This window comes from Zootoca vivipara, chromosome 11, assembly GCF_963506605.1.
Source record: "Zootoca vivipara chromosome 11, rZooViv1.1, whole genome shotgun sequence".
In the NCBI taxonomy this organism is placed as follows: domain Eukaryota; kingdom Metazoa; phylum Chordata; class Lepidosauria; order Squamata; family Lacertidae; genus Zootoca; species Zootoca vivipara.
In genome coordinates, this window is record NC_083286.1 from 52,147,934 (window position 1) to 52,164,801 (window position 16,868).

The 16,868-nt window shown below is 44.0% G+C and overlaps 1 protein-coding gene across 1 annotated transcript in view; it reads right to left on the reverse strand.

Moving 5' to 3' along the window:
* DCC (DCC netrin 1 receptor) overlaps positions 1-16,868 on the reverse strand; it is a 904,619-nt gene that overhangs the window by 213,925 nt on the left and 673,826 nt on the right. The window contains exons 10-11 of the mRNA XM_060280362.1: positions 3,886-4,034; positions 2,827-2,965 (exon numbers count right to left, since the gene is read on the reverse strand). Coding sequence (XP_060136345.1) covers positions 2,827-2,965; positions 3,886-4,034 — 288 coding nt within the window. The remainder of the gene's footprint in view (positions 1-2,826; positions 2,966-3,885; positions 4,035-16,868) is intronic.

A 16,868-nucleotide genomic window follows, 5' to 3' on the forward strand; every position in this document is an offset into this window, starting at 1 on the left:
TTAACCACTTGGTTTACTTCTCAGAAAGTTGTCCAGGATAAAGTTCCAGACTCATATCTTCACTGAGGGATAGAAGAGAAGTGAAGAGAATGGGAGGGGTGATAATTTGGTTCTCATTTTAATGCCTAATTTTCCTTTCTGAATCAATTATTTTGACTGGGTTTTGACATGCTGCAATACTACTTGAGCTGGTTTTAACACAGGGGACAGAATTCAGTGAGTCTTGTTAAAAAATTTTTTTTTAACGTTTTAACAGTATGTTGTTTGGACTTCATATGAACTACCCAGAAGACTCTGGTGATTGAAAGGGCAAGTGTTTTGTATCAATAGGCAAAGTGTATCATAAACTGCCCTGGTGGTATTATAAATGCATTGAATAAAATAAAATAAAATAAAATAAATGCTTCAATTCAGCCTGCTGTCATTCATCTGAGGTTATCAAAGCTCTCTAGCTCATTAGCAGACCTTGATGTTGAACAGAAGGTTTTCTTTAAAAACACTCGTCTCTTGATACTTTTCTGCTCAAGAAGAATTAAAACTTTATGAGGCTAACTTTCTAAATTCTTGCATGAATATGAATCTCCCTTTTTCTCTTGGAAAGTCAAAGTTCAGTGTTGAGGCCATCATCCTGGTCTTCAGAGTCTCAATTCAATCTCCATAAATTAAGTACAGTATAATTTATTTCACCTTATTGTGTTGGTGTGTGTGTGTATGTGTGTGTTTTGTTTTCATAATTATACGCATGAGGTATTTTATTCTGCCAAGGTCTGTTTCGTACTATAAAAAGGTATCTCAATTAGATGGATAGGTGAAAGGGCCACTTGGAAATGTATTAGAGAAATGTCAACGGTGGAAATAATAGACCAGCTCTCCCAAAAAAGAAGGCAGCGGTATCACAAATTAACTTTTACAAGGTAATAAACAGTGCTGCTTACAATAACAACTGTAAAGAGGTTTGATCTACTTACGGTAGCTTTGTAAAGGATATTTGCAGCCTTATGAAATGAATGGCTATCTCACACAGTCCTTTGTGGTTACTCTGTGGTTTTATTCAAGTAACCACAGGTTATCACTGCGAGGCAATCAAGGGGGAGAGATCAATTCCAAGTCTTTCTGCCACCACCATCCCAAATTCAATTTGGGGTCAGGCCAGCAATTACAAGGGTCAGGAATGTGTGAAAATATGTAAAAGGACACAAGGCCTTGGGGCAGGACGCAGTTTGACTTACTTTCCTTTGTATAAAACAGGGGTGGCCAACTCCCAAGAGAGTTAAAAACTGGGAGTGATCTACCCCCTTTTGGGGGGTTCAGGTCAAAGCTGTTGAGTTTTTTTAAGGAAGGGAAGCCCTGTTTGGGGGGGATTTAGGTCAAACTTGTTGAGCTTCTTTTAGGAGGGAGGGAGGCCCATTTTTCTTTAGGGCTTCAGGTCATAGTTCAGCTTTTTTTAGGGAGGAGGAAAATTTTGGGTGAGCTTTTTTAGGGGTGGCAGTGATCTAGCAGTGATCTACCACAGACATCCAGGGATCTACTGGTAGATCACAATCTACCTGTTGGACGTGCCTGGTATAAAACAAGCCCGAAAGAGGCCCCGAAAGACTCAGGTCCTTGCATGATCAATGGAAACAGTTGGACCTGGCAAGTATTAACCACTCTAAATTCCAACCTGATAATTGCCACCTGCCCAGATTTTAACTTGTCAGAATTAATTTTAAGATGTATTTTAATTAATTGATGTCTGTTGTTAGCTGCTCTGAGCCCAGCCTCGGCTGGAGAGGGCGGGATACAAATAAAATCTATTATTATTATTATTATTATTATTATTATTATTATTATTATTATTATGTTGGATCAGGCCAAAGGCCCCTCTAATCCAGCAACCCATTCTCACATTGGCCAGCCAGATGCATTAATTCAAGATTTTTTTAAAAAAAATAACTCAATACATTTTTTTTAAAAGACACATTTTATCTCAAGGTATACATTTCTGTATTCTAAAACACACATATTTTTATGCCTTATGGTACTTTTCTCTTTTTTTTAGCCAAGAACTGTTTCCGAAAATTTGGAGCAGTGTGAAATCTGAAGGATGATTGGATTCTGATCTGTGTATTAGTCAGGCAGGTGCAGATTATTTTGGTCCATTAAAAATTTCAAACCGGACAAAATTCTCTTCCACCCCTCCTTATCATACTAAAACATCTGAAGAAGTGTGCATGCACACGAAAGCTCATACCAAAATAAAAAAACTTAGTTGGTCTTTAAGGTGCTGCTGGAAGGAATTTTTTTTAATTTTGTTTCATCATATTCTGACTCAGTGATCAGGAATATTAGGGAAATACTAATATGATAATAACTCTCTCCCCTCTTCTGCACTGGTACTCATCTTTCTAACTTCTGGATGTAGCTGTTTGTGAGCTCAACTCAAACTCCCTCTTGGGGGACTTACTTTAAATAGGCTATTTTAATGGTTTCACAATTTGTGGGTTCTACTCTTTTTTTAATTCCTGCTTGCTCTCAGTCTTCTTTGTGGTCCTATGCTGCCCCATCCGGATCTCCAAACCTGCAGATACTTTCTGGAGGCTTACACCTCACAACCATTTCAAACTGCAACCCTGAGCAAAGCGCTGAGCCAACCTAGACTCTGTCTCAGCCCATTTATAAAGTTTCCCCCTCCTCCACAGTGGGCCAATCCACCAAGCATTTGATGCATGAATGGCAATTCACAATGGCAGTGCTTGGCATAAGAAGAGATGCAGGCTGTACCACTTTCTGCCCATTCACTCCCATCCTCTCTCTCCTGTGTGTATATTATTTGCTCTGCCTTACCATCCGAAAGGGTTCTGACTGTCAGGTCTTCAGTTGAAACTCCAGGTCCATAACGATTGTAAGCCAGAAATCGCAGGGTATATTCTGTGAATTTCTTCAGCCCTTCCAGCTTGTATGACAGATCATCAACTTCTATATTCTGGGCACAAAGGAAACAGCGGAAATTGTTACTACATCAAATTGTTATACAGATAAGATTAGTTAGATGCCTTCATTTTTGAGGCCTCCTAAAAACTTCTTCATTTCAGCTCTAGGTAGTGAGAATTTTGAGAACTTATCCCATTTCAGATGGATTCTGTTGGAGGATGGATGGCGGCTAACAGATTGAGGTTGAATCCTGACAAGACAGAAGTACTGTTTTGGGGGAACAGGGGGCGGGCGGGTGTGGGGGACTGCCTGGTCCTGAATGGAATAACTGTGCCCTTGAAGGACCAGGTGCACAGCCTGGGAGTAATTTTTGGACTCACAGCTGTCCATGGAGGCGCAGGTAAACTCTGTGTCCAGGGCAGCTGTCTACCAGCTCCATCTGGTACACAGGCTGAGACCCTACCTGCCTGTGGACTGTCTCACCAGAGTGGTGCATGCTCTAGTTATCTCCTGCTTGGACTACTGCAATGCGCTCTATGTGGGGCTACTGAGATCCAGGCCGAGGGCCTTCTGGCGGTTCCCTCACTGCGAGAAGCAAAGCTACAGGGAACCAGGCAGAGGGCCTTCTCAGTAGTGGTGCCTGCCCTGTGGAATGCCCTCCCATCGGAGGTCAACTACCTGACATTTAGAAAACACCTAAAGGCAGCCCTGTTTAGGGAAGTTTTTAATCAGTGATATTTTAATGTATTTTGGTAATTGTTGGAAGCTGCCTAGAGTGGCGGGGGAAACCCAGCCAGATGGGCGGGGTATAAATAATAATAATAATAATAATAATAATAATAATAATAATAATAATAATTCTGCAAAGAGGACTTGAAACCCTTCATTTAATTTAGGCAACTAAATTTGTTAAAGATCCCCCCCTTCATTGTTTTTTTGGTTTTTTTTTTGCCCATGTGTTCATTGGCTCACCTGTTCTTTCCCAGTAACTACTTCTGTACAGTACAGTCTATAACCTTGGACTGGACCATTTGCATAGGCAGGAGGTTCCCACGTAATAAGAATTGAGGTAGGTGATACTGATACAGCCCGCAGGTTTTCTACCGGTCCTGGAACTTGCACTGTGTTGAAAGAAACACAAACAAGAATTAAGTTATACAAAAGCAAAGCTGGGATTTAAGAATCTTGGGGTTGTCTCCAAGGAAGTCCCTCCACCCATGAAAGGAGTCTTCTGTCCCCATTTGTATAAATGTCCTTGATCTACCACAGGCACCTGCTAGTAGAAGAGGAAGGGAATGTAGTCCTGTGGCAACATTCCTCAATAAAGTTGGGAGCGGGGCAATGTGGCTGGATTTGAATGTTTAAAATTTAGTAAAACTGTAACGCGCACCTCATATTTTTGTCATTTTGTCACACACACCCCCTCACTGATGACAGCCAGGTCAGACCGCACCCACCGCACCCCTTCACCACCTGGGTGGTGGAGAGTATTGGGATGTTTCAGTGTTACTTTACTGTGAGCAAGCAATATTAATTAATCAGATTTATATACTTTCTTGTTATCCCTCCCATTTGAGGCATTTGTATAGTTAAAAGCCTGTAACAACGTCCTGCTTTCTTTGTAGGAAAAAAGACATAGCCAGACATGCATTATCCATTTTGCCTCCTGTGCAGCCTTTAAATGGAAAAAGTAGAAATCAATGAAAAGCTGACAGCGTCATGTCATAAAACACACACAATACAAATGGACTTTAAAAGGCATTTAATATTAATACTCAGTTGTGAAATCAATAGAGTGAGAGTGTTGGTTCTTCAATTCCCCAAGCTTTCTATTTGGTTGCAAGACAGGCAGTTGAACTAATGTGCTTTGTTCCTCAGCGTGCAGAAAGTCTTCAATAATTCCATAGATTCCCCACTGTTAAATAACAATTTACTAAAAATTAACATTTATGGTCTGCTTTCCCCCTCCTTTAAAAGTTCCTTTTGATTTGAGTGCTGTGTCAGAATCTCCCCCCTCCCCAAACTGTACATTAGACTATTCCCCAAGAATATAGAACTGTAGAGCTGGAAGAGACTCAAGTCCAACTTCCTGCTAATGGGGGATACAACAACTGGATCCCTAACAGAAGGCCATTAAACCTCTGTTTAAATATAGGCAACTCCCCCACTTACGCAGGGGTTACGATCCGGGCCCCCGTGCACATAAGCAAAATGCACACAATTGGGGAACACCCTGCAGTTCATGCATCTCCCCCCCCCACACACACAAACAGCTGTGGAATAGGGTAGCATGACAGCAGTGAGAGCTCCCATGCGCCATTTTGGAACCCTTGGAGTCTTTCTTTTGGACTTTTGGCTCACTGACATCCTCTTCGGGCTCTGGGGAGATTCTCCCCCTAAGACACAAGGACTTCCCAGCTCTCTCTCACTATTTCAGGTTGGAATTGATGGTTGGGTGGGTGGGTGGGTGGGTGGATGTCCCGGTGCTGTGGAACAAGGTTGCAAGTGAGACAATTGTGTGCAAGTGGGGAGATGCCTGTAACTAGGGCTCTGCACCCCATTCTGCAGAGGCCTGAGCCAAATTGAGCATATAAAGAGTGCCTCAGTTAAGTTGGGTACACACAGCTGTGGATCACTGTGGGTCAGGTTGGAGTGGTCAGACCTCACCTGGAGTACTGTGTCCAGTTCTGGGCACCACAGTTCAAGGATACTGACAAGCTGGAACGTGTCCAGAAGAGGGCAACCAAAATGGTCAAAGGCCTGGAAATGATGCCTTATGAGGAACGGCTTAGGGAGCTGGGTATGTTTAGCCTGGAGAAGAGAAGGTTAAGGGGTGATATGATAGCCATGTTCAAATATATCAAAGGATGTCATAGGGAGGAGGGAGAAAGATTGTTTTCTGCTGCTCCAGAGAAGCGGACATGGAACAATAGATTCAAACTTCAAGAAAGAAGATTCCACCTAAACATTAGGAAGAACTTCCTGACAGTAAGAGCTGTTCGGCAGTGGAATTTGCTACCAAGGAGTGTGGTGGAGTCTCCTTCTTTGGAGGTCTTTAAGCAGAGGCATGACAGGCATATGTCAAGAATGCTTTGATGGTGTTTCCTGTTTGGCAGGGGGTTGGACTGGATGGCCCTTGTGGTCTCTTCCAACTCTTCCATGATTCTATGGTCCAGAGTAATCGGTGGCCGTTGAGGTTGAGGCATCAGGAAGGAAGGTGGGGCATGCAGTGCACAATGGCTGTTGGAACCTACCTGACCAGTGGCTGTGTCTTCCTAGGAGAAGGTAGACCCAAGCCATGGCTTTCCTTCCTGCCTAATGCCCCACAGGATAAATGCCCCTGCAGGAAAGCCACCAGTCCTTGTCCTGATCCTCCAGACTGAAACCACTGCCAGCATCACCCCTTTATGAAGCCATTTGACTTTATTCATAATAGAGAGAGCATGCCTTGATAGTGTGTGGGTGTGCGATTTCCCCCCCCCCTCCCCTACTTCATCTCCTTCTGTCTCCTTGCACTTAACAGCTTTAATGACATTTCTATAAAACCCGCTTCTGGGCATCTGTGGGGGTGATGCAACTTCAAAAGACTTGGAGGCGATGTAATTATTAATGTAATGAAATCCCTGCTCCTTTGCTCTGAACATGTTTAGAAGACACGACAGCTATTTGGAAAGGGAGAGAGAGAAAATAACTCTCTCTCTCTCTCTCTCTCTCTCTCTCTCTCTCTCTCTCTCTCTCACACACACACACACACACATACACACACCCTTTGCTGATGATCCATACAGTTTGGGATCCTCATTCCAAGATCAGGACTGTCCCAAGACATTTTGCTGTCTCAAACAAAGCCCAAGATGACCCTTGTGATATGATGATAGCACAGGTGGCTGTGGATTGGGGGAAATTGTGCCATGAGCTAAATTAGGACCCTTGTGGGACCAATTAAATATTACAGTGCTTCTAAGTATATATTAAGGTGGTGCTGTGGTCTAAACCACAGAGCCTAGGGCTTGACGATCGGAAGGTCGACAGTTTGAATCCCTGCGACGGGGTGAGCTCCCGTTGCTCGGTCCCAGCTCCTGCCCACCTAGCAGTTCGAAAGCACGTCAAAGTGCAAGTAGATAAATAGGTACTGCTCTGGCGGGAAGGTAAAGGGAGTTTCCGTGTGCTGCTCTGGTTTGCCAGAAGCGGCTTAGTCATGCGGGCCACATGACCAGGAAGCTGTCTGTGGAGAAACGCTGGCTCCCTCGGCCTATAGAGTGAGATGAGCGCACAACCCCAGAGTCGTCTGCGACTTGACCTAATGGTCAGGGGTACCTTTACCTTTTAAGTACATATTTCACATTGGGACATCTTTGAAATGAATCTGGCAGGTGGGCTGGATCCTTCTCTTCCTCTTCCTCCAGTGGGCTACATCTGAAAGGTCGGGTGGAATCACACACTTGCCAATCACTTGATGCTGCAATGATATCAGGCGGCCCATTTCCCCATCCCTGCAATGCAGTTTAACATCAAACAGTGCAAGCAAAGCCACAGTATTTTGCAAGTCCCAATGATCAGGGTCTAGAAAATGCTGTGCATGGAGCTGCTCAAACCCCCTTTTGGCCTAGCTACATCTTGGTCTGCCCCTACATTTGGCATGCCCCACACCTGAGATCATATAGGACAAATGGGTGTGGCTTGGTCAAAATGGTCTTGTGGGGCAATATTATTATTATTATTATTATTATTATTATTATTATTATTAAACTACATTTTTGTATGTTTGCTTTGCTGTTGCTGTTCAGTTTTAAATTATTTGTATTTTACGCAATGTGACCAATTGTGATGGCTTATAGCTTTTAGCAATAAAGATTTCATTCATTCATTCATTCATTCATTCATATTAGTAGTATTTATTAGCTTTACATACCACCCTTCATCTTAGGGCTGTTCACAGAATAAAACACAGGATTTTAAAAAAGTTAAAGCAAAACAGCAAAACAATAACCCCAACTTCCCACCAATACATTTAAAAGGCTGTAGAATATTAATCAGCCCAGGGCCTAAACAAAGAGGAACATTTCTCCTTGGTGCATAAAAAATATATATACTCTCCATGGGGAGAGCATTTGCTAAACAGGGAGCCACTACAGAGAAGGCCTGTTCTCATGTTGCTCCCCTCTGGACCCCATGTGAAGGAGGCACACAAAGAAGGACCTCAGATGATGAACACAGAGTCCGAAGCAGTTTATATGGGGAGAGGTGGTTCTTGAGGTTGCAATTGGGGAGGTTGTAACTGAGGAAGGCAACACAGCTCTTGAAACCCTCCAAACCAAAGACTGGCTGGGAGAGGCGGAGATTGATAATGCCATTATGGAAAGAAAACATGGTTGGGCCATATCTGCTGAAAACATCAGAGACTCCTCGTTCCCTGACTGAACCACAACAGAGATGATTACGCTGATTCCAGCTCTGGTATTCAAAAGATAAGAAGTTCATTACCCCGCTGGCAGATTTAGGCTAGTGCACAGAGAGCTGGAAGAAGACAAATAGATTTCCATAGTAGACCATCAAACGGGAGTTTTGGAATAATCTCAAAAGCATCTAAAATTGTTTGTGTTCTCTCGCGAAGGGAGAGATTAGATCTGTTTTGCTTTATAGTAATTGCCAAAGCCTTTCAGATTATGTCAGGCCCAAAGTGAACAAAACACACAGCCAAGCTACTCAAGGACCGCTTAATCACAACCATCCTTTGATGGACCTAAAGATGAAGAAGGGAAATTGACCGCGGCCTTTCAGCCAGTTTGAAGTGTGAGATATTTCATATGGAGAAGATGGTGTGTCCCATGGGTTTAAAAAAAAGAAAAAAATCGAAGGAGAAAAACGAAAACAAGTTGTTGTTTCAGCTGCTTGCTGAAAGTATCTGAAAGCTAGAAGCTAAATCCTTCTTTGAGTGATTATGGCACAGAGGTTGGAGTAAAAAAAAAACAAAAAAAACCCCAGCATTTTTCCAACAATACAGTGCTCTTTAAAAGCCAAGTCCAAACCAAGTTGTTGAAAGGGGACCCAAATGTTATATCAATGCAGCAGTAGCTTGAGAATCCTTCAAGCTCAGATTAACAAGGTATTTATTATTTACTAGTCATGGACACACTGCAATAATAAGGAAGCTTTGGGGTCCAATGAGCTATGCTCCTCTCTCTCTCTTGATCCCTGCGACATGATCTCATTGACTAACATTCAACTTTACCCTCAGTTATCTATCTCTTTCTCTAAAAACCACACTTTGGACGCGGTTCTCTAGACTTGTTTCCAGCACTCCGGAGTGCCTTGACCTATTCTGTTTTCTTTTCTTCTTCTTTTGACTGCATGTCAAAATCAGCATGTCATGGAATAAGGCACTTTCTGAAACTTCTAATTTGCCTTGGGTAGCACAGGGGTGGAGAACCTGTGGGCCTCTAGATGTACTGGTGAGCTACATCCTCCATCTTCCCAGACCACTGGACATTCTGGTTGGGATTGATGGGAACTGGAGACCCAACAGTGATCCCAAACCCTGAAGCTGTGGGTGGCTGGAAACAGTGTTGGAGATACAGGAAAACTGCTGCCAACAGAGGCAGATTTAGGGCAGCATGACCAGTTGCCTCACACTGGGCATTGAGCTGAGGGGGTGCTACAGGGTGTTGCAACTATAATGTAAAATATTTGAAAAGTTTGCTCCAGGGTGGTATCCAGTTATTCTCCTTCTGCTAGACAATGTTTTTCCAGTCTTCAATTCCAGGCATCTCAAATTCGTTTTCCTTCCACACAAAAAGAGGTTCTCTGAATACTATTATTGACAAAAGCCAACAATAGCCTTCCTCCTGTCCAGCACACCAGCTTTGCCTCCAATCCTGAGAAACAATATTATCTTTATTCCCTCAAGTGTCTCTTGGCTGGGTCATATACTAAGACAGGCATCCATAATTGTTCAATTCTTGTTTATTCATTAATTCATACCCAGGTGTATATCTTCTCATTCCCTTTTGGGCAAGGTTTTCCATCCTAATTACCTGTTGATTGTTTTCTGTTACTCTAAACCAGGCATCCCCAAACTTCGGCCCTCCAGATGTTTTGGACTACAATTCCCATCATCCTTGACCACTGGTCCTGTTAGCTAGGGATCATGGGAGTTGTAGGTCAAAACATCTGGAGGGCTGCAGTTTGGGGATGCCTGCTCTAAACTGTTGTAACCTTAGATCAGGTGACAAAGGTATTGAGTTGCAAATTTGCAATCTTGAAAGGGTGGTAGCTGTTAGCTGTGCTATTTTTCTAGAAAAAGAGGTGGTGGAACTCACCATGAATGCCTCATTTGATCTCTTATAATGACAATGGTGCCCACCTGAGAGGTGCTGGAACTGAGTTCTGGCATGTTCCAGCTGAAAAAAAGCCCTGGCTGTTAGTCTTTCTCTGAACACAACAGTGAACAAATGGCTCTCCAAAAATTGCTGCATGGCCTTGGGTAGACTAAGGCAGGCTGGAATGGGGGAGAGACACACTGTTTTGTTTTTTGAGTTATCTTTTATTTCTAAGATGTTGAGCCTGTGCTGGACAACACAAGGCATTGTATGGATCTTTTGGGTGTATTTTTGATCCTTATGTTTTGTTTTTAAAGAATAATATTCTTATGGGACTGGACCATAGCTGCCAAGTTATCCCCTTTTTAAAGGGAAATTCCCTTATGCTGAATAGGCTTCCTTGCGAGAAAAGGGAAAACTTGGCAGCTATGGACTGAACAATGATCCCTTCCAAAAGAAGTCAGTTCTTATGCTTCCGATTGCTTCAAACGGTGCAATATTAATACAGTGGTACTTCTGGTTACGAACTTAATTAGTCTGGAGGTCTGTTCTTAAGCTGAAACCGTTCTTATCCTGAGGTGCGCTTTTGCTAATGGGCATAGGTGCCAACTCCCAGATTGAAGAATCCGGGATCAGCGTGGCGTGGCACCGGAAGTCGCGCTGCGGCCATTTTGGAACTGGGCAGAGTGGCAGCGGAAGTTGCTTCTATGCATGCTCTACCCATTTCCAAAATGGCCGCAGCACCAGAAATCGCTTCTGCGCATGTCCAGAGACTCCAGACATGCGCAGAAGGAGCCTCCCCGGGCCGGTAAGAATCCGGGGGATTGACGTTTTTTTTTTAATCCGGGCTGCCGGCGGGAAACGGCTGGAAAAACGGGGGTTTCCCGGGGAATACAGGAGACTTGGCAGCTATGCTAATGGGCCCTCCTGCTGCATACACACCTCTGGCACGTGATTTTCATTTGTATCCTGGGGCAAAATTTGCAACCAGGAGCAGCTACTTCTGGGTTAGCGGAGCTCATAACGTAACCACCGTTCGTAACCAGAGGTACCACTGTAACTGCAATATTGAGGTCCTCTGAAGATGCCTGATTTGGTTCAGGCCTCCGCTAAATCTGGTGCACAGCACAGCCCTATCCTCTATTGATGGGTCTGATCCTCTTTGAAAACCATACAAGTTGGTGGCAGTCTTTTGTACAGTCCATACAACTAAGTGACGGATTTCCATATCGGAAAGTCTATATCGGAAAATCACTGCAAGCCTTACAGTGTAGGATCAGTTTCAGAAAAAATGGAGGAAGTAGAGAACTGGGCAACAAATCAGGAGACCATTGTGGAAAGCAAAGCAGATAATGTACAACTAGGTGGCTGAGGCTCAGATTGCTTTGTTTTGAACAAGAACACCTTGCCATACAGTAGCTATACTAAATAGGAGGGGATCCTTGCAGATAATTGCTCGGAATGCTCCTGTTCTAATTGCTGATGCTATTATGATTGCGGATGTTGTTTTGCCGCTATAATTGTGCCAGCTGAAAGTTTGCATGGAAAGGGCATTGTGAAAATATAAGCTGCAGTTCATTAGACCTCAGAGAAACTCTTCTGTATAACAGAATACAATTAAAACAAATGTCTTCCTCAGCAGACGCTAGATTCCCCCCCCCCCCAAGGAGAAAGCAAAGCCTTCCTACAGAACTGAACTCTATTGCTGCCTGTATCACTTAGGGCATGCATAGGCAACCTTGGCTCTCCAGATGTTTTGGAACTACAACTCCCATGATCCCTAGCATCCAGGGCCAGTGGTCAGGGATCATGGGAGTAGTAGTTCCAAAACATCTGGAGAGCCAAGGTTGCCTGTGCCTGACTTAGGGTATCTTTGGTCACCCATACATGATGTTTTTGACACGATCCTAAGTGTTGGCACAACTCTAAGCTCATAAGTCCACCCTACTGAATTGAGTAGGATGTATTCATCCTACTTGGAAGTGCATCCTATTGAATTCAATGGGGCTTTCTCACAAGTAAGTTGGACTAGGTAAATGGTAAATGACCCCTGGACAGTTAAAACCAGTCAAAGGCAACTATGGGGTGCAACACTCATGCAGTGTTAGCTGGGTAAAAGCCTTGCCCCAAATGTGGGATCTGGGAGAGAGGAGAGGGGTGTAATCCTTCAGGGATATTTTTTAATACTTTTCCTGGTATTCAACATTATTATATGCCTTTGAATGTAGAACATGTTCTTGACTTACAGGCATTCTTTTGCTAAGAGACTTTGGATGCTATTGCTGAGGATTAAGGAAGATATAGACTAATTCAAATTCACTCTGAGTTACTTGGTTATTATTAGAGTCTTACATGTTTTTGGTGCTTTTCAAAGGAGACAGTAGGCTTTTTTTTCTTTTTTAAGGAAAACTATTCGGTTTTATTATTATTATTTTATCCCTGAGTTAAATTAAAATGAACATGAGTCAGGTAATAACTAATCTACTTAGTAATAATTACAGTTAAAGACGAGGCCATTAACAAGTTAAACCATCTGGCAAACTCTGGGGAATCTTTAAAGAAGTGACATTAATTAACTCTTGGCTTGCCGCCGTGCTGGCTCACTCAATTTTTAAAACAATTTCATTATCAGAAGCTTCCAAAGCTTCTGGCAGCCACCATTTTGCAGGGAAACCAAAATGGTGGACACTTGGAGAGCTGCTCTATAAGGAAAGTTTGGAGCTTCCACCCATTAGTGAGCACAAAGCATCCTCCTCTTGAACCTGGAGCCATTCCTGAGACAACAAATACTTCCCACTAATTAATAAACATTGAGGGGCAGTATTGAAGTTACACCCCCATTCTCAGCCCCCATATAACTTAGGTTTAGTTCATCAACAAAATGTGTGTCGTGTCTGGGCACAGCAGTGTGCCATGGGGACACAATGAATAATTTGAGGTTCTCCTGTGATCGCCAAACACTCTTCCATCCACTAAGGGGTGCTGTCTGATGCATTTCTGCCTGATTCATCATTCTGGCCTTGCCTCCTACTAATCCACCACTCTGGGTGGGCAAACTCCACTCTTAATACAATTACCTACCCACAGTAGATTAGAAGGGGGAGCTCTCTAAAGGAAGGTAGCTCATATATTTAAAGGTAAAGGGACCCCTGACCATTAGGTCCAGTCGTGACCGACTCTGGGGTTGCGCGCTCATCTCGCATTATTGGCCGAGGGAGCCAGCGTACAGCTTCCAGGTCATGTGGCCAGCATGACAAAGCCGCTTCTGGCAAACCAGAGCAGCACACGGAAACGCTGTTTACCTTCCCGCCAGAGCGGTTCCTATTTATCTACTTGCACTTTGACGTGCTTTCGAACTCCTAGGATGGCAGGAGCTGGGACCAAGCAACGGGAGCTCACCCCATCACAGGGATTCGAACCGCTGACCTTCTGATCAGCAAGCCCTAGGCTCAGTGGTTTAACCCACAGCACCATCTGGGTCCCACTCATATATTTACAGTGGTATAAATAACAAATGGAGGGTGTAGAATTGAAGTGTGCCTCCATTTTTAATTTATAAATCAGTTCTCAGAAGTTTGGAAATCTATATATATTGTTGGCATCTGTCTATCTCAAGAGAAAATGGAGTGTACTTCCAGGGATGAAGTCCAACCGCTGCATGCCTGGAGGTCTTGGGCTGCCCAAATGACAAGACCCCCATCTCGGTCTTGCCGATGTGGTCCAAAGAAAACCCATACAATACATTTGGCACCAGCTAGGCTGCAGGAGTTGCCAGAAGGATGCGGACAAGGCACCATCCAAGCATCTTAGGGATTTCCCTATGGATTTGTGCAGAGTTTACTCCATAGCCTTTTTTCCTCTCTTGAAGCTATCCCGCAAAGGAAGCACAGGGTTAGGATCAGTTTTCCTTCTCCTATATGGTCTACCTTCCCTGGTTGATGAGCCCCATCTGTGCTCTCTCGCTCTCTCTCCTATTCTAGTCTATCGAGGCCCGTTTGGAAGTCTGAACCTGACTTCCTGACGATCCATTATCCACCACTTTTCATGCAACAGAGTGAGATGGATCATGGAGTGCAACTGATACCCTGTACTAACCTGACTGTAGCCTGTGACCCTCCAGAAGTTGTTGGTCTCCAACAGCCACCTGTTCGAGACAGCATGGCCAGAAGTCAGGAATGATGGGAGCTGCTGTCCAATTACGATGGGACGGCCATTGTTTAGCCATCCCTGTGCTAAAGCAATTCCACACCATAGATTAAAACAACTTATTTGATTGTGGCATGCCTATACACATTTAATGAAATTTGCACACTGGAAATGTATTGATCTTCAAAGACATCATTCTCTACAGCAATGCTGGGGCAACCTTCTCCAGCCTGAGGGCCACATTCCCTTCTTGGCAACCTCTTGGGGGCCACGTGCCAGAAGCAAACCTGGGCAGGCCAACAGATGCAACAGAGTTTCTACACTCACACACCTGCCTCTGTCTTCAACCCAGGCAAGCAAGAGTCATTACTCTTCAAGGACACATTCCAGTCAGGCAAGAACACTCAAGGAGGGTATGGAGCAAGGCCAGTGAGGGGTGTGGCTTGGGGCAGAGGGTGCAGTTGGGAAGGGGGTGTGGCCTGAGAAGAGGCCCAAGGGACTGATAGAGAGGGCTGGGGGGCCGTATTTGACACACGAGCCTGAGGTTCCCCACCCCTACTCTACATTGTAGCCTTTCCCCATTCTAATTTATATAGGATAAATAAATAAATAAATAATTTAAAGCCTGACTGAAAATAAGCAACGCCTGTGTTTTTAATTAAAAGTTATGCTCATTTCCTTTTCATCCTTTCAAGAGTTCCGAGCCAAAAGTAGCTTGATTGTATCGACCGATGCAATACTGCCTTCCAGGTGGCTTGGATTTTGTGAGCATGATTTTCCTTCTTCTTAAAGCATTCTTGGGTGGGGGTGGGGGGACCCAGTACGGCATGATTAACTGCAATATTTAATTCCAGGCTGACTGGCAAGTATGAATTGACAAAGTGCAGGTGATGGGATTATCTTGCTGGCATCTGTCTATCACAGGGAGATGGGTTTATTTATTTTAGCAATACACATTGTGCTGATAAATCTGACAATAAACTGCAGATTCAAAGAGTGAATTAAAAGGCTGTCAGTTTTACTTAGCCCCTTTGATTTATTTGATCCACTAAGCAAAGCTCCCCACCCCCCACCCCACTTTTATGTTGCAATCTATGTGGTTGACCTTAAGGTCACCTGTCGAATTGCAGCAGAAACTGAAGGCCTGCAAGTTAAGTCCTGAGCCTCCTTTGGCACTTCCTGTGTCTGTACCTTCAACTGCTTGCCTTCCTCTCCCTTCTGAGATCCCAGCTGCACATTACTTTCTTCCTGTGAAATGTAGTCAAGGGTAAAGCCAGATTCTAAAAGCTCCCCAGCAGGCAGGCATAGCAGAGGTTCTGTCTCCCTTCCTTGGTCCATTGTTCATATATACATATCTGTTTCTTATTTTAGCTCCTTCTTCTATCCCTTTCCACCCCTTAGGGAAAATTACCCTTGAGCACTGAGAAATGGTAAGCAAAAGTCAACCTTGGTTGGAGAAAGAGGCTGCAATCCCCTCCAGTGGTCTCTCCCAGTTTCTGGGAAAGGCTTTCCGAAAGGATTGCTCTCCCCCAAATGAGAACTTGTGGGCATTCCAATCAAATGCTCACAAGAAAGCTAAGCACTCTCACAAAGCACACACACACACACACACACACCACTGCTTATTGTTTCCCTATTCCCAATGCCCAGAAAATAATATTGGGGTGCTGTGGTGCCAAGTTGAATATAATATTGGGGGAGGGAGGTAAGCCCCACCCTGCATAATCAATCACACAGACATCATCCTGAAGGGTGGCCCCCTCAAATATTTCATTGGTGTTGTGACCTATAACCTGGGTTGTGGGGGAGGGCTTCACAGTGCACAATGCACAGCGAGGACACAGGTGACGTTCAGTCTGTATCCTTAGGGATAAGGCCACCAGGACCTTATTTAGGGTTCTCCCAAACCAGCCAATGTTTTGGGACAGGAAAGCAGGATATCTGCACATTCTCCAGCCCAGTATACCCCAAGGAGCATCTCTACCCCTATTGTTGAGTCCGGGCACTGAGGTCCAGCACCGAGGGCCTTCTGACGGTTCCCTCACTGCGAGAAGAGAGGTTACAGGGAGTCAGGCACAGGGCCTTCTCGGTAGTGGCACCTGCCCTGTGGAACGCCCTCCCATCAGATGTCAAGGAAATAAAAAACTATCCAACTTTTAGAAGACAACTGAAGGCAGCCCTGCTTAGGGAAGTTTTTAATGTTTGATGTTTTATCGTGTTTTTAATATTTTATTGGGAGTTGCCTAGAGTGGCTGCGGAAACCCAGCCAGATGGGTGGGGTATAAATAATAAATTTTATTGATATAATAATAATAATAATAATAATAATAATAATAATAATAATAATAATGGTAAAGGATCCCTGACAGTTATGTCCAGTTGCCGACGACTCTGGGGTTGCGGCGCTCATCTCGCTTTACAAGGCGAAGGAGCTGGCGTTTGACCGCAGATACTTTTTTTCCAGATCATGTGGCCAGCATGACTAAGCTG